This window comes from Euprymna scolopes, chromosome 14, assembly GCF_053919585.1.
Source record: "Euprymna scolopes isolate OS-2025 chromosome 14, ASM5391958v1, whole genome shotgun sequence".
Lineage (NCBI taxonomy): Eukaryota > Metazoa > Mollusca > Cephalopoda > Sepiida > Sepiolidae > Euprymna > Euprymna scolopes.
The window spans coordinates 20,125,290-20,147,268 of record NC_136495.1 but is presented as its reverse complement, the minus strand read 5'-3'; the positions used below and the strand labels follow the sequence as shown (position 1 = coordinate 20,147,268).

At 34.0% G+C, this 21,979-nt stretch overlaps 1 protein-coding gene across 1 annotated transcript in view; it reads right to left on the bottom strand.

Annotated features, from left to right (window-relative positions):
* LOC145292889 (uncharacterized) overlaps window positions 1–21,979 on the bottom strand; it is a 155,456-nt gene that overhangs the window by 8,611 nt on the left and 124,866 nt on the right. The window contains exon 2 of the mRNA XM_080139025.1: window positions 1,813–3,110. Coding sequence (XP_079995151.1) covers window positions 1,813–3,094 — 1,282 coding nt within the window. The 5' untranslated portion in view covers window positions 3,095–3,110. The remainder of the gene's footprint in view (window positions 1–1,812; window positions 3,111–21,979) is intronic.

Below are 21,979 nucleotides of genomic sequence, written 5' to 3'. Positions count from 1 at the left end.
TGTGGTCTTTCCACATTGCTTTCGGCTTTTCAAACTTGCACATGTTCTTTACCAGCAATGCTTCAAGCAAACTACTATTTACTTATATATATGTATATATATATATATATATATATATATATATATATATATATATATATATGGTATAACTTTAGCATATAAAGGGTATAACCATAAAATTGTCGCCATAAAGAAAACTACCCCACAGCTTTATTTTAAAACTTTTATTAACAAAAATCAATTCAGTTAACTTAATTATGTAGTAGGATCGATACGGGTTTGGAACTGGGAGTATGCCTTTTTCACAAGCGCCAACGGGTGCTCGACGAATACCTGACGGATGGCAGCGACCTGGCTGGCTTTGGTGTTGTAGAAGATCATGTTGTCGACATATAACCAACGAAGTAGTCCAGCGGGGCCAGTAAAAAAAAAAAAAAATAGTACAAAGTCGTTGCACCTCTTTCTAAAGCCAAGCGTGGGTCTCTTTGGACTTGTGAGCCAGCACTAAATCCTCTGGCCACACACAAGGTCTGACAGCGGTTACCTGATGTCACCAGGGGATTACCAAACTCTTCAGCACATCAAGGTACAATTTGGTGTTGACTTTCAAACCGACTTCAAAGATGTGAGGTGGCATGATGTGGCCCTCACTTGAAACCACACCAAAAACCATAACCGTGGGTCGTCCGATGCGTTGAACTATGCCCTCAAGTGTTGGACCGTCCATATTTGCATTTTGAGTGTTGCGGCAATGGTCCAGTTGTCATAACTTAGATCGGTAAGGAGCATGAGTTGTACAGTGGCGCATCTCTGGTTTCGCTCGGTGAACATTGTGTCACTTTCAGACATGATAGAAAGCTCATACCAACCTTGGGATTTGTACACAACTGGCTAACTAGTAGATGGTTTGAAAAAATAGAGAACTGTTTTTTCTCAAACGGAAATGGAATCATGTCGTCTTTTCTAGGGAGACAATTTTATCGTTCACTATATATATATGGTATAACTTTAGCATATAACGTTAACATTTAATAATCACCAACATCCGTTTGAATCTCTGATGTATAAAAGTAATGTTATATACAAAAATTTATGAAAATGACCAACAGAGAAAAGGCAAAAACTTAATTTGTTACATGACCCTCGCAACGCTATATTGTAGTAAGTTAGTAATTAACTAAGATTGACTTTATATGCAAAACTGAGCCCCCAGTCTGGCAACAAAGCTTATTTCCTGTGACTAAGTGTATTGGACATATTCATAAAAAGTAAACGTGATCTGAACTTCTTGAAACAGTTTCAATAATAAATGCAAAAAATTGAAATATTATGTGAATAATGAAAATAATTTTATAATTCATCGTTAATAGTAAATTTAATAGTAAATTCGTTCTTAAACAATAAACAAATGCACATGTGATATAGTCGAATGCAATATTATATAAAGAGATTCCTTCTTACAAAATAAACCGGAGAATTAAATGTCTGGTATACCACGGCCAGATTTTAAAGACATAGTTTCGTACTATTCTAGGTATTCCCATAGAAACAAACGTATGAATGGATGCTAATATTTTTGTAGCAGCGTATGCGATACAAACAGTTCCGAATCTTGAGAAGAAGAGAGCGAGAAAGAGAGAGAGAGAGAGAGAGAGAGAGAGAGAGAGAGAGAGAGAAAGAAAGGACTGCAAAATAAATTTACGACGGGCATTCTTAGATGACAAAATTTTTTTTATATGCACAGCTAATGTTCGCAAAAAGCGTACCTTATTTCTAAGAACTGATGATTTTATTCCCAAATATTTTACTTACCGATTGTGTCTTCTGTGAGGTCTCGCTTTCCTAAACCACCAAACATCATAGGGTCCATTCTTTTACCAACTCCTTCGAACATTACAGGATCCATTTTTTTACCAAGACCACCAAACATCATGGGATCCATTTTCTTACCAAGTCCTCCGAACATCATAGGGTCCATTTTTTTGCCCAAACCACCAAACATCATGGGGTCCATTTTTTTGCCCAAACCACCAAACATCATGGGGTCCATTTTTTTGCCCAAACCACCAAACATCATGGGGTCCATTTTTTTGCCCAAACCACCAAACATCATGGGATCCATTTTTTTACCAAGTCCTCCGAACATCATAGGATCCATCTTTTTCCCTAATCCACCAAACATCATTGGATCCATTCTTTTACCTTCTGATTCAAACATCATAGGGTCCATCTTTTTACCAAGACCACCAAACATCATAGGGTCCATTTTTCTGCTGATACCATCATACATCATCGGGTTCATTTCTTTACCTTCACTTTCAAACATCATAGGGTCCATCTTTTTACCTAGACTGCCATACATCATTGGGTCCATTCTTTTACCTAAACCCCCAAACATTAGAGGGTCCAACTTTTTACCTAGATTACCGTACATCTTTGAGTCCATTTTTTTTCCAAGACCACCAAACATCATAGGGTCCATTTTTTTACCTAGACCACCAAACATCATAGGGTCCATTTTTTTACCTAGACCACCAAACATCATGGGGTCCATTTTTTTACCAAGTCCTCCAAACATCATAGGGTCCATCTTTTTACCTAAACCACCAAACATCATGGGGTCCATCTTTTTACCTAAACCACCAAACATCATGGGGTCCATTTTTCTGCTTGGTGATTCAAACATTACAGAATCCCTTTTTTTCCCAAGGTTTCCAAACATCATGGAATCGAATCTTTTTCCTAGATTTCCAAACATAAATGGATCCATTTGCTGTCGCATTACATCGCGCTTTCCTAAGTTCCCAAACATCATGGGATCCACCCCGCCGCGCGAAATCACGTGTATGTCTTTGCCGTTTGCCAATATTCGGTTGGGAACATTGCGTTTTTTCAGATGGTCACTATATAGGGTCCGGTACGGTTGGTCAGCTGCCCGTTTCTTTTCGATTTTGGCCTCTTCATTGGCTCCGCTGTGGCTTAAAATATGTCCGTCATTTACGGTTGTTTCTAAGGAGTCACTGAAGTCGACAATATGGATACTGATGAGGAAGCTGCAAAGCAGTGCTTTCGACCACACACCGGCCGACGTCATGCTTCTGGGTCGGGTTCTGTGTATAAAATAAAAATGAGAATAGAAATAATAGAATTAGTAAATGGAAATAAAAAAGAAAATAAATTATTACTTGATGTTAATAATAATAATAATAATAATAATAATAATAATAATAATAATAATAATAATAATAACTAACCCGTCTTGCCCCCTTGACACTCACATCGGGAAGAAGGAAGAGGAAAAGTGCATCAATTATTCCGGCTTGAAATATGAGATTGCTAGGATTTGGAAACATTGAAAGAAATTGAGGTAATCCCTGTTGTAATGGGGGCACTGGGATCAGCGACGAAAGATTTTGACAAATGGATACAAAAGTTGGATTTGGGAATAACAGCAGAAATGTTACAAAAAGCTTGTTTTCTTGAAACAACCAGAATCACTCAGAAAGTGTTGGACATAAAATAGAGAAAATAGGGTAGCTGCAATACTTAAGATCACTGGGTGAGGTCCGCTATTGCAGCTCAACTCCCGATAAAACATCAATCAACAACAACAACAACAACAACAATAATAATAATAATAATAATAATAATAATAATAATAATAATAATAATAATAATAATAATAACTAGCAGGACCCGTGGAAATTCCACGGTAGTTAAAATCTTTTAAAACACATCAGTAAGAAATTCCTTATAAAAATGAACGTATGGAAGCAAGTAGAACAAACAAAGAACTTTAGTTTAAACTTTTATTGAAGGTCAATGCGATCGTAACTGATGCTGTTGATATTGTCAGGAAGTGCTGGTGATGATTGAGGCGGTGACAGGGACGTCGATCAGCTGCTTGGAGTGAGAATAGTGGTCAGTCAGCAGGTTCTTGGGAGTCAGATTGTGAATTTAAAAAACTGTGACATTGCTGACATCGATTTTGTGCAAGTTCTGATGACCCCAAGTTATTTAATATTTCAGGACATTTTAGATTACATGTGTAAGTAATGAATAGGTCACATAAAACTGCCATTGCATCTTGATAAAGCTGTTGTAGATTCCTAGGACTTCCTGTAAATGTAGATGGTAGAATAACTGGTACACCAGAATAACCATCTTCATTCCTTGCTAAATGATCCATTAAGCCAGAATATTGAGCAGCTCTTAGTTGACTTTGATGGCTTTTAATGAAGTTAAATAAGCAACTGTCAACTTTTACATATGCGATAGACTTTTCTATTTATTTTGAATTTTATTCAATGAAGATTTGGAAATTCACAAATATTTTTTAAGTCGAATTATTGATATAGATTTCAATTAATGCATCACAACTTCCTGATAATATAAATAGAACACTTTGAATTTTCTGTACAAAAGTTTTTTTCCATAAAAACATTGTAATCTGTTATAATATTCAGATGCTTGTGTATTACATGCATAGAAAATGAAGTGTTTCTGTAAATCTTACGAAGTACAGTTAAATTTTGATTTTTCGATAATCAAAATGATGTGAGGTAGGTTATACCTATCAAATTTATTGTCAATGTTATATAGTTAAGTAAGCTGGCTAATTGGCTATAAAGTAAGTTATTCCGAAATTTTATCTAACATTTTAATTTAAAAAAAAAGCTTAAAATTTTCTTGTATCTTTTTTTTATATTAAGAAAAATGTAAGCATCATGCTGAAATAATAAAATGCCATTCTTAATAAGGGGAGAGGGTTTGACTATTCTAAACCTTCACCTAAATAACGATTTAACGAAAAAAATGTTTAAAATGTTCTTGTATCTTTTTTATAATTTTTGTTAAATAAGAAAAATCAATAAACTTTGATAGCACTATTGTAAGAATCATGCTGAAAGCCATTCTTAATATGAGGAGGGAGGTTAACTATTCTAAAACTTCACCTAACAATGTAAAAAAAATAAGGGAAAAATATATGTATGAACAATAAATATTTCTTCAGTTAAATAAAATATACTGTAAATCTTTAAATAAGGAATAAATATTTATTTAAACCATAATTAGTGAAACAAAGTATTTTACTGCATAAAAAAAAACGGTTATGGGGAGAAGGGTTAACTATTTTGAACCTTCACCTAAATAGCGATTTAATGAAAAAAAATTTAATGGTCTTGTATCTTTTTTTTTATAATTTGTTTTAAAATAAGAAAAAAAACGGTAAATATCCAGATACGCTACTACAGAACACCGACCACTCTAATTTGTTTTTTTTATAGGTAATTGAGGTCGCTGACAACGAATCTGATAGTCAAACTTGGGGCAAATTTACCGTTTGCATGGTATTTACTCCTGAACCCACGAACTACTTTCCACCATTTTGCAGCTTCCGTTTATGCTACGCGCATGCACGTTGTAACATAAATGACGGCTTCACCAAGCAAACTACGTTGGGGGGAGGGGATTTTTTTTTCCAGGGCATAGAATTTTCTAATTTTCAAAAATACATTATAGCACTTTTTGGGTGGAAAATTTAAAATTAGCTGAAAAAGAAATAAAACCAGAAAAGGAAAGCACTCCAAGTTGGAGTAGTGGGGTAATTTATCTGTTGTTTTTTTTTTTTACCTGGAACATAGAATTTTCAAATTTTCAAAAAGTAACGCAACGACATTTACCAATTAGAACACCATTTAACATTTTCCGAAGATTTTACTGTGTACATTGGGGGCGCGAGCGGGGGGGGGGCGGATGTGATGTTGGGGCGCGCGTGCCCCAACATCACATCCGCTACTTTCCACCATTTTGCAGCTTCCGTTTATGCTACGCGCATGCACGTTGTAACATAAATGTTAAATGGTGTTCTAATTGGTAAATGTCGGTGCGTTACTTACGGAAAAACGTTTAACTAAACTGCAAAAGCACCTATTAAGCCACATCAGTTCTATAATTGAATCCCCCCTCCCGCAAAAAAAGAATGAAAAACATAAAGATGTTTGGTGCTTATGTTTTTGTAAACCACATTAAAAACTACGCGAGACAAAAAAAAAAGTCCCCCAATTTGTTGTACTTTTCTTTAACTGTAAGTCATTAAAAAATGTCAGTCCGTAATTTTTTGATTGGTACGCCATGTGAGAAGGCAGTTTGCTAGGTGAAGCAAGCCGTCGTTCATGCTGCAGCGCACGCGCGTAGCGTAAACGGAAGCTGCAAAATGGTGGAAAGTTATTCGTGGGTTCGGGGGTTAATACCATGCAAACGGTAAATTTGCCCCAAGTTTGACTATCAGATTCGTTGTCAGCGACCTCAATTACCTATATAAAAAAAACCCAAATTAGAGTGGTCGGTGTTCTGTAGTAGCGTATCTGGATATTTACCGAAACTTAACCTAACAATGTAATATAAATAATGGAAAAATTATTCAGTTAAATAAAATATACTGAAAATCTTTAGATAGGAAATAAATATTTCTTTAAATAAATTAAATCGTAAGTAATGAAACACTGTTTTATTATATATTAAAAAAAAAATGTTGTGTCCATTTTTTATAGTATTTAAATATGTATGCCCTGTCGGTGGGCATTAGAAGATGAATGCCTGTAAAAGAAGCAAAATAAAACGAACAAAACATAAGTAATAACTATGTAAACAACGTGAAGCTGTATAAATGTTACAAAATTACTCGATTCGGCATTAAATAACACGAAAAATGATTGATATGCCGTAAAACAAAAACAAAACAGAACAAGACGTAAAATATGTTTTGACTCTGTATTTGCGAATGGTGACTTTGGTGATTTATTTAATAAAGTCATTCTTGCCTTTTGTAACATGTATTTCTAAACATATTTTTTGTTGTGTAAGGCTCACTCAAAAGTAAATAAAAAAAAACATAAAGTGGCACAGTAAAAAAAAACAACAAAAAAAACGTACTCGTAGCGTTAAATGTAAAAAATATATTTATTACTGAATAAAATAGAATAAGCGTTCCTACAATAATAAACAGAAGACATCGTTAAAAATGTAAGTAAAATACTATACTATTTAAACTGGAACGATACCTTCTATGCATAACTGTCTTTAAAATAATCCGGAACCATAAATAGACAGTTATTATTATTTTTTTTTTTTGTTCGGGAACTTTTGGGAAATAAAAGGGTTAATGATTTTTAACTGATAAAGATTGAACAATAAAGGGAGATAATTCACATTAATTAATGTTTGCGATGATGATCACGCGTTTCATTAATTAATGTTTGCGATGGTGATGACGTGACACCGTACGGACAAGCAAATTAATATATAGATAGTTCGTAGTATTTGGATTATCCACACTACTATTCTCATCTTGAGTGTTATTTGCACTACATTTCAGTCGATGTAACCTTTAACTTTCGTCCAGTGTATCTTGTTGAGCCTGCGAAACTTTCTATCGAACTCGAGAATTATTTTGCCAAACTTAGGAATCTGCATGGAATTTTGAACGGAACCATATATTTAATCAAAAGATAGCATGCCTTCGTTTCATCAGCCATAACAATAAAATTCCCCCTAAGTTATTCTCATTTGTATTTTTAGTGTCACCCACGAATTGGACCTGTAACATCAAGAAGAGTGTAACTCACAATTAAACTTTATAAAGTACTAACTGCATCAAGGGCTAAAGAGACTTGTTGTCACCTAGACTCCAAGGAATATCGGAAGTTATTGGCAAAGAATATTTTTAATGATAACCTGTGTCAAAACTCCTCGTGAGTAAATAATAATACAAACACTAACCACATGGAAATCGCAACACAAGAAAAACATCAAGATGGAAATAACCTGAAACAGCAAGAAATCTTATAAATGATACCCCACACTCGTCACACACATCAGTCATGAATAGTCAAAGAGAACGGAAGGGTTGAGGAAGAAGAGCAATAATCATGTAATGGATGAGTGCGAAGAGACTTACTTTCACTCAAATTCAAGTGAAGACCTATAGTCGTTGTCAGCTAGAGCTCAATGGCAAGCGGCTGTTGTAATAACTCAAAGTCAGTACAAACGCTATCGAATGAGGTAGATAATACTGGAAATCTTGGGAGTTGTTGCCATATATACTCCAAGGAAGATCATCATTTATTATCAGTGAGTAATCTATGAGAATGACTTGTGTGAGAACTTCTAGTGAGTAAATGATAATAATAATAATAATAATAATAATAATAATAATAATAATAATAATAATAATAATAATAATAATAATAATAATAATAATAAAAATAATAACCGGCTGTTGCGATAACACAAATTCATCTGCTAAGGTTATCGGAAGAGTTTGAGTGTACTAGAAACCTGGTGAGACTTGTTGTTACTCAGACTCCAAAAACACGTCAAGTTGTTCTCAAAGAGAAATCTTTGATGATGGCACGTGTGACTACGTCCAGTGAGTAAATAATTGTACAACAATAAACACAATCATGTGGAGAAGGCAGTACAGTAGGAATTATGCGAATAACTGCATCTTGAACACCCAGATGTATAAGCACAAACAGAAAATTACAAAATCCGATGGAACATGAACGTACAAACAGATAAACTCACCCAAACAAGAAGACCAGATGTCATAATAGTTAACAAGAAGAGGAAGTCCTGTCAGATTGTATAGTAAGTTGTTCCAGCAGACGACAGGGTTAATAATAAGGAGATGGAGAAGCGGAGCAAATACAAGGAACTGGCCAGAGATATGGAAGATGAAGAAAGGTAAGATAACACCAGTAATAGTAGGAGCACTACGAACAATCCGATAAAATTCAAAAACTGAATGGGATATATTGAACCAGAGGGATCACCAAGAAGATACAACGGACGACAATAATGTAAACAGCTGAAACAAAAGAAAACACTTAAATGCAGAGTCTAATACACAAGATTGATAGAAACTAAATAAAAAAAATAAAGGAACATCGCAAGAAATCTAAAAAACTGAAACTTTATAGTTGAAAGTTACTCTTTAAAAACTCTTTAAAAAAACTGTAGAGCATAGAATAAATTGAGATTCAGGGAATCTTGCTTAATTGGTGTCTGATGACTATCGATGAAATTTATTGTAAATGTGAAATTTTCAAATTTTCAAATCGAAATTTGTACTCATATAATGTTCTATAAAACCATTAAAAAATATTACTTGTATTGATCGGACTATTGCTCTCATCTTTGTGCAACGTTTCGGTGGGATTGTTCTTCGACTATCAGGCATGTCGGTTGTTGTTTGGAAAAAAAGGAGAAACGTTACTGGCTCCTTATATTTTCGTATTTCTGTGAGTCAGTCTCCATTTTTTAGTCATTGTTTCGAATCTGAGAAAAAAAATGTTTGAAAAGGGGAGGTAACTCTAATAAAGATCGACACGGGGATTATCCCCCTTCCATCGCCGAAATTTTAAGGTTGTACAATATTTGTTTTTTTTTTCTACAATTAGAATTTTTTTAGCATAGTTGCTTCCTCCTTGAGTCGCATGATCCTCCACCTTGGATTCAATAGCAAAAAAAAAAAAAAAAAAAAAGAAAAAAATGGAAAATGGAAACTGACTTACAGAAATACGAACATATCTACGGAGCCAGTAATTTTTCTCTTTTCTTTTTACAAACAAAAAACCGGAATGCCTGATGATGGTCAAAGGAAAATTCGATCGAAACGTTGCGCAAATAACACTTCGGTCTCTTTGCACCAGTGGGCTGGCGCCGTATCCTGCTGCCACACACAGGGTCTGTCAGTGACCGCCTTATTGCACCAGGAGATCACCATACCTTGAGCACATTTAGGTACACTTTGGTGTATACTTTCCGATTTCGAAGATGTGAGGTGGCATGATGTGGCCCTCACTTGAAACCACACCAAAGACCATTACCGTGACCGGACACTTCGTTGAGCTGTGCCTTCAAATGTTGAACCGTCCGGATTTTCATTTTAAAGGTGCTGTCAATGGTCCTGTTGTCATAACTCGGATCGGTATAGAGTGTACATCGGCGCATCTCCTATCTCGCTCGTTGAACATTTTCTCATTTTCAGCCATGATAGAAGGCACCTATCGTTCATGGGATTTGTACACAACTGGCTTACTAGTAGATAGTCGCAACAGAAAAAGAAAACCGGTTTTCATCAAACGGAAATGAAATCATGTCGTCTTTTCTAGAACGACAATTTCATCGTTCCACCCTGTATTCATAATTATATTTTATATGCAAAGCACCACAGACAAGGAATGAAGCCACTTAATGTAAGGTGTTAACAATACGTTCCAAAATTCACAATAATTTGTTTGTTATAAATGAATATTTTACATACATTAACATAATCCACATATTTAACTTTTTAAATGCGTAAATACATTTCTATTTATATTTATACAAACGTAAAAAAGCGGCATTCACACGACCGTGTTTCGATTTGTAGCTATTAAATACTATGAAATTCCCAGACAAATAAATGTATCGTCTTCAGTTGCTTCTAGTGAAATAAAGAAGAAGAATGAAACCGAAAAATCACATCAATTTAAATGTAAAATAATATTTAAATAAACCGTTTGTATATCTGCGAAATTTACGTATTTTTAGCATTGAATTCGTATCGTCTAATTTAGAGTTGGCCAGAGAGTTAAATGGCATTGTTAAATAAAAAAAAAAAAAGCCGATCATGACAAGTCTTAGAAAGTGTGAGGAGAGTGATTTGGGAGGATATGCTAAAGAAAAAAAAAGGGAAGAATGTATATATATATATATATACGTTTTATTTTTTGTTACCGTATCTTTCTGTTAAGTTACATTATTGTTTCAGCTACTCGGCCGTTTCTTTGGCCGTCTGTAGCTTACTCAAACTTTTATAGAAAAAACCTCCTTACGTTTTTTCTGTAAAAGTCTGAGGAAGCTACAGACGGCAAAAAAAAGGACCGAGTAGCTGAAACAATAATGTAACTTAACAGAAAGATACGGTAATAAAAAATAAAACGCATATTTGCTCTACAACAGTATTGAGCACTTTCTTCAGTTTTTATTAATTACCATTTCCACTAACTATATATAAAGGAAACTCCTCTAAGAGAAGCAAATCTTTGATTTAAAAAAACATAAAGCGAGAGACATTAAGTTGGTCTACAGTTTGACTTGTTGCTGTCTATCTTGCTCTTGCTTGTTGCTGGGTGTCAACATTTTGAACCGAGAAAGAGATTTAGCTGTCGTACAAAGCTAAAATTCTGTAATATCATCTTTTTAAAGATACTCCCTCAGGCATTTGTCTATAAAAAATAGTCCTGTGGGAATGGAAAAGTTGTGACGCGTGGAGGCCTGAAATGATGGAAGCATGTAATAATTGATCTGCCATCATTATATGTATGTATGTATGTATGTATGTATGTATGTATGTATGTATATGTGTATGTTTGTGTGTATATATACATGTGTATGTATATGTATGTGTGTATGTATCTATATGTGTATGTATGTATATATCTATGTATATCTATGTGCATATGTATGTATATATGTATGTGTGTATATATGTGTATGTGTGTTTGTATGCATATACGTATATATGTTTGTGTGTGTATGTATATGTATGTGTATATATGCATATGTATGTGTATAAATGCATATATATGTGTGTATGTATATGTAGGTAAATGTATGTTTATGCATATATATATATGCATATATGTGTACGTATTTGTACGTGTATATGTATGTATATGTGTGTTTGTATTTGTATACGTGTGCGTATATATGTGTATAGTGGTATCTATACGCCAAAAGTCTAGAAACTAATTGAGGGCACCTCGTACACACGCACCCCCACACACACATATATACATATATATATATATATATATATATATATATATATATATATATAGTAATTTATTATATTATGTATCTACCATGATGCTGTCAGATCAGGCTAGTTTGAAGATATTGGCTTCCTAACATAAAATGCACCGAACATTCATGTTATTGTTTTTCTATTCCCTTTTGCTAAACGCCTGTACAAAACAACCAAACCAAACACTATGAATTATAATGTATGAATAACTTTAAGCATGAAACTTTTTACCAAAATCAATGGATTCGGCATTAAATAATGCGAATAAGATTGATATGCCGTAAAAGCAACACGAAAACATGTATCCACATATTTTATTATGTATTACATATAATAAGATATAATATTATATTACAAATAATATAATAAGATATAATATCATATTACATATATAATATAATAAGAAATATACTATATTATGCGTTGCATTTCTATAATTACTTCAACTCTGCTTGATACGTGAATTAAGCTACGCATTAATTTATGAAAATATATTTATGGCAATTAAGCAATACAAATGCTTAATGCTTTTTAGCTTGACGTTTCCCTTTCAGATAAAATGCTGACGCATTAGTATAACTTAATTGTCAGAAATATATTTTCATAAATTACTACATAAATGTACTAGCGAAGGAGTGGAGAGACCCGTCTTTGCCCGGGCGTAAAATATGCTTAAATATGATATTTTAATTTGTCCATATTTCGTATTTATTATTACAGAGTCGTGATTTAAAAAGTAAAAAAAAAGTATTTTTTAAATTTCATTTTCACCCCAAACAAGGCATAGTGACATTTTGATGTAAGAGTCTACTATCGGGGACGTAAGTTGCAGGATACTATGTAGGGAGTTAAGAAGCAAGGGGTGCCATAAACTAGAATCGAAAATCGAAAGCAAGACTATAGCATTCAAAGCTGGTGACGTTACCACTGTACCAACATGACATGCATATGAACTGATAAAAAAATGGAAAATACAAAATAAACTAAGATGAATGTACAAGTTTTTTTAACCGTTTTTTGACCCCTTAAAAACTATTTTAATCGGCTAACCCTAACCCTAACCCTACCCCTTAAAAACTATTTTAATCGGCTAAAAGCCTATAAAAGAACGGTTTATAAAAAGTCCAATCATTTGCGACTTTTAATTTTGGAGGAGATAGAGTTTAAAAATATTGAAACAGACAGACAGATAAACATATATCCTTTTATATATTAGATATATATGTGTGTGTGTGCATATGTGTGATGTCTTCGTAAAAAAATAATCACTCAAATACCGCCAATGTGCTCTCATCTGTCTTCGCCTTAATACTCTTTTCAGGAGCTTACGAGATAAGAGGATAAATAGAATTTTCCCCTCTGTCCGTTAAGAAAAAAGAAAAGAAAAAACAAGAAAATCATAGGATTATACACATTGTATTTGATATCAGATAAATTAGTCCTCTTTGAATTTCAAAGGTTTGTCGATAACCCCATGAATATCGCCCCGGGTTATGAAATCGGCTATGATGTGTTCAAATCCATTTGGATATATTTTGATCATTTATGTTGTTGTTTTAAAGGTCCGAAATCTGAAGCGACAAGAGATAGTCGATAAGAGTATACATTTGTAGATAGTACTAAAGTAATGGGTTGTCAGGATTCTTAATTCGTTATAACGAGTCTCTGTTAATACCACTATTCATAGTTTTACTTTTCATGAAAAGCGCTCCAGACAAGTAATGAAGCCACTTAATGTAAGGAGCTAACAAGAACTAAAATTAATTATCATAAAGACATGGTCTTAGTTTAAAAAAAAAAGATCAAAGGTATCAGGAGAAAATCTTCAAATGATAAAGCGTTCCACAATCCTGGAACAGAAAACAGTACTACAATGATGAAACAAAACAGCGAATTTATTGGATAGCGGTAGATCAATATGTTAAACCAGCTGACACAGTAGAAGCAAGGAATAGATCAGACAATTCTGAAGAACACGTCATAATAGTATTTACAAAAAAAAAAGGCTGAGACTAGCAAGAACACGTCTGTGAGAGAAGGTTTGTAAAGAAAAAGAAAGAGTGTTACAATTAAAGTATAAATGCGTTTCTGAATGTTTGAAATAGTTCATAGAGTAATGTAATAGATTACCATAATAGAATGTAATTCTTTTTATAGCATGTGAACAATAGCCACGTGTGTTCAGAATGTTTTTAAAGACACACAGAATGCATTTGCTAATTTGACCTTTGTTGTCAATAATAATAAATAGATCCAAAAGTATTGTTATGTTAATTCTTTTTAACTTTGAAAAACTGTTAATTTGTACTAGCAACTGTTACAGCTTTAATAGATTTAGAGCGTGTCAGTTCAGGATGCAATCACTTCAGCAGTAGTTTGTTTCTGTTGGACTTAAGTAAGGTTGCGTTCAGTCATAGGTTATATCCAACTTCCCAAGCTTAATCTTCTCTCTGAAAAAGGAGTTAGTTTATTGCTAACCGCATAAAACGATATTACAGGAGAATAACTACTGGGCTGCTCAGACATTATTTTGTAAGCAAGAGTACACCTCCCTAGTGCGTTAGCTTTTGAAAACTTCACCTGACCTTGTGTCTAAACTTCTTTAGAAGAAGTAAATAAATATACTAGCAAACATATGTTCCACCTTGTCATACGTTTTGGCTAGCCCGGGTGGGGGGCGTGCTATCATGACGAACGAACATGTACTACACTAAAAAGAAGTAGGAATTCCTGAAAGGATTATTTTGTGACAGTATAGCAGATACTATGCTACATCCAATGTAGAAACTAATGTTTTTGAGGACATTCATGTCTAAAAAATAGATACTACACTACCCCCATAAAAAGAGAAAGTAATGCTTCGGAGGATGGTATTATCACATTGGATGAGATACAACACTGATCTTCTCGTTTGAATTGAGCATTGGAAAGCAAAGGATTCGTTTGAAATTAAGTATAGTTTCGGCTCCAAACAAACGTATTGCAAATGTATACTATTAATAGAAGTATTAGTACAATTTTGATTTCAGACAGATATGAATTCTTCAATAGTAATAAGGTCCAATAATACACTAATAGATAAAGCAAGAAAACACTCTTTAAAATGATACATAAAGTACAGGTATTATAAGGAAAACTTATTTGAAAATACATCATTTGAAATCAAATAAAGTCCAATAATACACTTTTTACACTATTAATAGAAGTATTAGTACAATTTTGATTTCATACAGATATGAATGCTTTAATAGTAATAAAGTCCAATAATACACTATTAATTTTTATACAAAGGAATTAATAAGTGTAACATATATAACCTACGATTTCTCACAAGTAAGAAATAGCAAAAAGAAGGACTGCCAGTACTATAAATCAGCAACTGTACGATAATTTAACATAAAAAATGTTCGTATTTCTTCATAGAAATCAGGTTGACAAGAAAGTTTTTGCGGTTTTTAAGTTTTAAATTCAGATGAACATATCTCGACTCAAACAAAAATTTATCGATCTAAGTACACACCATCAGAATCAACACACTTTTGCCAACGCAAATACGTATATTTATGCCAGTAACGTAAAAATCTTGCGTTCTGGTGGCGATGAAGTCGGTGAAAGCGTTTTTGATATCGCTTATGCTTTGGAAGCATTTCTCTCGCAGAAAAGTGTCGAGATGCATTAAAAAATGCTAGTCGGTAGGTGTGAAGTCTGGAGAGTATGGCGGATGATGCAGAGTTTCGTAGCCCAATTCGTTCAACTTTTGCAGGGTCCGTTATGCAACGTGCGGTCGGGCATTGCCGTGGAGGAGAATTGGGCTTTTTTCTGTTTATTAATGCTGAGTGTTGTCGAAGTCGGATGCAATTTATTCATTTTTTTTTACATTTCCACCGTAATGATTTCGCCTGCATTCAAAAAACAGTAATGGATGTGACCGGTCGCAGACCACTAAACAGTCAGCATAGCCTTCTTCTGGTGCAACGCTGGCTTCGGGAAGTGTTGTGGAATTTAGTCAGCGTCTAACCACTGAACTGAGCATCGCCGGTTGTCGTAAAGAACTCACTTTTCATCGCAAATCACAACCTGGTCGGGAAACGGGTCGTTCTTGTTGCTTAAAAAAAGGTAAGATGACACTTCATGACAGTGTTTCTTTTTGTTGTCGTTTAACGAGTGAGGCACCCATTCACCAAGTGTTTTTTTTTGTTGTCTTTCCAATCTCTCTCAAGTGGTTGGAAATCGTTGTATACGTCGTCTAATTCAGAAGCAAGTTCTCGAACATATATATGCGTGGATTGAATCGAATATGAAACTGGTAGTTAAGTACACATTCGTAACCTTTCAGATTAGGATAATTGTGTGGTGTATATTCTGTTTAAATATAGAACTATAATATCGTGGGGTCTCAGTTCGCACTGGACGTCAATAGAAAGCACAATAATAATGTGCAACAAATGTAGGAGGCAATTGTGGTATTCCCACGGACGTCGCTAGTAGTCATACAATTTTGTGTCTTTTAATAATTTAAATATTGCGATTTTTCTTTCACATGAAAATCGATGTAATAAGAGCAAGATTGCGAACCGTATAAAATCGGCCGCGGGAATTTGGTTTCAGCTAATCAGAAGCAGCAGAAACGTAATCTTTTTAAAGCTTAAAAGTAGACGTTGGCGCGAGAGCATGAGAGCATCTAAATTAATATTTAAGTTAACTCTAAGAAATATTCCACACGGCCTGCCCAAAATCCACCAACGCGTGAAAGCATTCGTCTCACCACATGAACAAATTTAGACTATCCTCTTACCGCTTCTCACCACTCTCCTGCTTAACGAGCCGCTCACTATGGCAAGTCCGAGTTAGTCCAAGACTGGTTCTAACTAATGACTGTGTATCTACTACACGGGCGCCTTCAGTCTTTGCGCGTGAAATTCTCGTGGCAGGAGGTGCGCAATTTCTAACCACACCTATCCTGAGTCGACATTGTTAAATACCAGTGGCAAGTGAAGTGTATGTACAGAACGACTGGAAACAAATTCCGAAATAAGCGGAGAGCACATACAATGTCTAGAATTCTAAAATAGTCATATATATATATATATATATATATATATATATATATATATATATATATATATATATATAGTCATTCACATACAATACTGTTTTGCTGTTTCACAGCTCATCAGTGCGGCTAGACAGTTTGTATATCACTTTCCGAAGTGCTCAACCCAAGATAAGGAGCATTATAATCATCCACATACAGTACTGTTTCGCTGTTTCACAGCTCATCAGTGCAGCTAGACAGGCAACTGCCTCAAGCCAGGATCGAAACTTGACCGTCCAAATTACAGCTAAGGCTTATCACCATTACGCTGATACAGTGTGGGTAATTAATTAACGATGTTTTGACATCGCCCAAATGCCTCCGCTCGATTTGTGTACACACAGAGCGTCGCTTAATACGCTAATGGTAGTTTGTATATCATTTCCCGAAATGCTCAACCTAAGATAGGGAGCATTATAGTCATCTACATATACTACTGTTTCGCTGTTTCACAGCTAATCAGTGCGGCTAGACAGGCAACTGCATCAAGGCATATATATATATATATATATATATATATATATATATATATAAACTAATATTTGAACAAATACCCACTTTCGATTGGTTAAATGCCAATATATATAACTAATCAAAATTAAGTATTTGATCCAATCAGTATCAAGCATTAAGGTCGAACAAATATCGACTCATTCTGCGGTTGTTCTTGTATATTCGGCGATTTCTCCAAATTAGTTATTAATCTTAGGATTCTTTGCAATGTTGGTAGTAAGACGAGTTCTAACTGAGTTTTTTTATAGACATTGATATATTAGCGCTATATACAAGGGCTCGCTTAAATTGATATTGAAATAAAACCTAAAAAGTAAACTACACAGTCTACCTGAGATCTTCCACATCGCGTTATGCCTTCAGTTCACGGTTGGCAACAAATTTCAGACTTTCCAATCAGAATATATATATATTCAGTTGCTGCTAAGCTTAACCTAACAAGCCATGGTAGAAGCTTCCTGTTTTCAAGATCAGCATAAGATTATATAGTGAAACGAGCTTGAATGCCTATTACAGCGCATGATCGATTGTCATTGGCTTCTTTACAAATGATTGTCAGGTCAATCTGACACGAGGATACTTCACACTGCAACCAACGGTAAATTTTTAAATAAGATCATGACACAAGTTTACTTTTTGGTTATGATGAGTTTATTGTTATTTAAGGATTATGTTATGATTAGTTTAATGTTAGTTTAAGATTAGGTTACGATTAGTTTATGGCTAGTTTAGGATTATGTTATGATTAATTTAATGTTAATTTATTATTAGGTTATGATTAGTTTAATGTTATTTTAGGATTAGGTTATGATTAGTTTAATGTTAGTTTACGATTAGTAATGATTGGTTTAATGCTAGTTTAGGATTATGTTATGGTTAGTTTAAAGCTAGTTTAGGATTAGGTTATGATTAGTTTAATGTTAATTTAGGATTAGGTTATTGTTAGTTTTATGTTAGTTCAGGATTAGGTTATGATTAGTTTAATGTTAGTTTTGGATTAGGTTATTATTAGTTTAATCCTAGTTTAGAATTAGGTTATGATAAGTTTAATGTTAATTTAGGATTATCTTATGATTAGTTAAATGCTAGTTTAGGATTAGGTCATGATAGTTTTATGTTAGTTAAGGATTTTGTTATGATAAGTTTAATGCTAGTCGAGGATTATATTATGATTAGTTTAATGCTAGTTTAGGATTAGGTTAGGATTAGTTTAATGTTGTATAAGGATTAAATTATGGTTAGTTTAATGCTAGTTTAGGATAATGTTATGATTAGTTTAATGTTAGTTTATTATTAGGTTATGATTAGTTTAATACTAGTTTACGATAAAGTTGTGATTAGTTTAAAGTTAGTTTACGATTAGGTTATGAATTGTTTAATGGTAGTTTAGTGCTAGTGTAGGATTAGCTTATGATTAGTTTAATGTTAGTTTAGAATTAGGTTATGATTAGTTTAATGTTAGTTTAGGATTAGGTTATGATTAGTTTAATGTTAGTTTAAAATTAGTTTATGATTAGTTTAATGTTAGATTAGGATTAGTTTATTATTAGCTTAATGCTTGCTTATAATTAGGTTATAATATGTTTAATGTTAGTTTAGGATTAGGTTATGATTAGTTATATGGTAGTTTAGGATTAGGTTATTATAAGTTTAATGTTAGTTTAAGATTAGGTTATAATAAGTTTATTGTTTTTCTTTTTTACATAGGCGTCACCACTTATCAAGGCTGAGAGACCACTCAAGGATAAGGGTTAAAGAGTGTACAGTAGTCAAAATGACAATATAGTAATCGATTGTAATGGAAGTTCGATAAATTCGTTAACTTGAGTGTAACGGCTCATCAGAAACTTGTTCATGTCGGACTTCAAGACAACCATATTATAGACAGCTGGAAAGCAGGAAAACGGAAGTCAATTCCACAGGCATGCAGTTCTAAGAAAGAAGCTTTGATCAGGGGGTCTATGTTTAGGTTTAGGCACAGATAAAGAGTGGGGGGAATTATTGATAGTGTTTTCAGCTAGTCTAGTGTTTCTTGTGAAAGTTTAGCGAGGTGGGACCATAGATTTAAGCTCAGTCGAACACTTTCCATGAAAATAACGATAAAGCAGAGACAAACTCGCAACATTTCTTCTGTGAGATAGAGGTTGCAGCGAAGAGAAAAGAACATCTCCCACGGAGCCACGAAGTCTATTTTGAACTCTATCAAGGCAGGACAAGTCCTTTCTAGCAGCTCTTGCCCAGATGTGACAACAGTATTCCATCCTTGGGCGTACCTGGCTCTTATATAGATAGAGAATTGCATCAGAAGTGAGATATCTACTGGATTGATAGAAGGATCCGACCATTTTTCCAGCGGCCTTGGCAACAGATTTGATGTACGTATTCCATTTAAGACCAGGAGTAAAGGTCTAGCCCAGAAGCTTGTCAAAACTTGAGGCCTCCTCAAGACGAGAGCCATTCATTTTAATTAATGCCAGATGGGAATCAGAACGTTGATGATGTAAAGATAGAAGCTTGTGATTTGGAAGATCATTAATGTAGATCAGGAGAAGAGTTGTGCCTAGGATAGACCCCCTGAGGGACTCCAGCATTAATACTGTGAGTTTCTGATTTTTACCCATCAACTACAACTCTTATGAACCTATTAGAGAGAAATAATTTAGTAATTGAGGAGAGATTTCCAGCTATACCATAGCTGGAGATCTTGTGAAGTAAACCTTTATGCCATACCCTATCAAAGGCCTTTGATATGTCAAGAGCAATTGCCCTAGAAATTGCTGTCGAGAGATACTCTAATCCTATGAGATATAACTGTAAGCACATCTGCAGAATCTACATCTGCAGATCTAGCAGAACGGAAACCATATTGTGTGTCGCTAAGAAGGTTATTTTTGCTGAGATTGTCGATTACTTCTCTATTTAACACAGATTCCAGCAACTTACTCATGACGCACAGGAGACTTATTGGCCTGTACTGAGAGGGGGATGAACGATCACCTGAATTCTCAAATACAGTTTAGGATTAGGTTATAAGTTTAATGTTAGTTTATGATTAGGTTATTATTAGTTTAAGATTAGTTTAGGATTAGGTTATGATTAGTTTAATGTTAGTTTAGGATTAGGTTATGATTAGTTTAATGTTAATTTAGGATTAGGTTATGATTAGTTTAATGTTAGTTAGGTTACGGTTTGCAAAAGTACTTTCGAATTATTTTACTCGAAAACCAAGCCAAAAATGAACTTCTTTTCAATTCAGCACGAAACTGTTTGTTTAAAGTGATTTGATATTCAGCGATTTCTCAAAATTCGTTGTGTGTCGCCAATAGAATTTACATACTTGTTGTAAGGATCAGTTTTGTTATTCTGTCATTGATTTCCCTAGGTTTTACAATATGTTAGTAAATCCTATCTTTCTATTCTCGTAAACACGTTCATTCTCGCAGGTTTTGTCCGATTCCGTCTGACTTGTTCGCCGCTAGAAATTAATTACAACCAATCCAAACGATAATTAGCGAATCGGAAAAACGATGCTAACGTCGCAGACTAATTACTCATCAGCGCAACGCTACCGCCATTTTTGCCCGCGGTAATCAAATTAGCCTTTACTTAACTCCTTCCGGTCAAACCTCTTCACCCGGAACTCTGTCGGATCGTACAATGGCCGGCAGTCGAGAAGACAATTTTCATGTTGCTACCGCTCAATGTTGTGCGTAGATATTCACGATCTGAATTGCTGGCGTCAATCTATTTGCTGATTGGCTATTTAATGTAATGTCATTTCGATTGGCGGATAAGAATCTTCATTGTTGATTATTGGATTTAGGCATATTGTCTCAAGTCATTCAGTGTGATTAGTAAATATTTCTGACACAGGAATAAAAGACAGAATATATATATATATATACACATATATATATATATATATATATATATATATAAATAATGACTATATCGAAATATATATATACATCTATAAATATATATATATTATATATGTATATATATATATATATATATGTATATATATATTTGTGTGTGTGTTTGTGTGTGCTAAGTTTTGTTCGTTTAAAAGAGTTAGAATGAGTTCTTTATGCCAAATTGACGTTAATTATGTTTACATTCGTGCCTAATTTTGCATTAAATACTCATCCCTATTACTTCTTATTAATCCGTAACTGTGCATGGAACGGATACCTTTGCACTTAGTCCGCCACACCTTCTCATGGAAAATGTCGATTTCATATGAATCGGCGCAGCATTTTCCAAGAAAAAGTTGAATGAATAGGCAAATTCAAGGAAGTACACGCCACATAATCAGCACAACACTAGCATTTAAATTCATAAACAACATTACTGTAGTGGATGTAGGGGAGAAAAGCAGGTCTCATAATACATACCAAAGGCAACGATGCAAATAAGAAGCAATTAATAATACTTCTAACAATCTGCTTATTCGATTTTTACTCTATTATCTCATATCCAGGGTAATTTCAAATAAATAGGATATTTTAAAG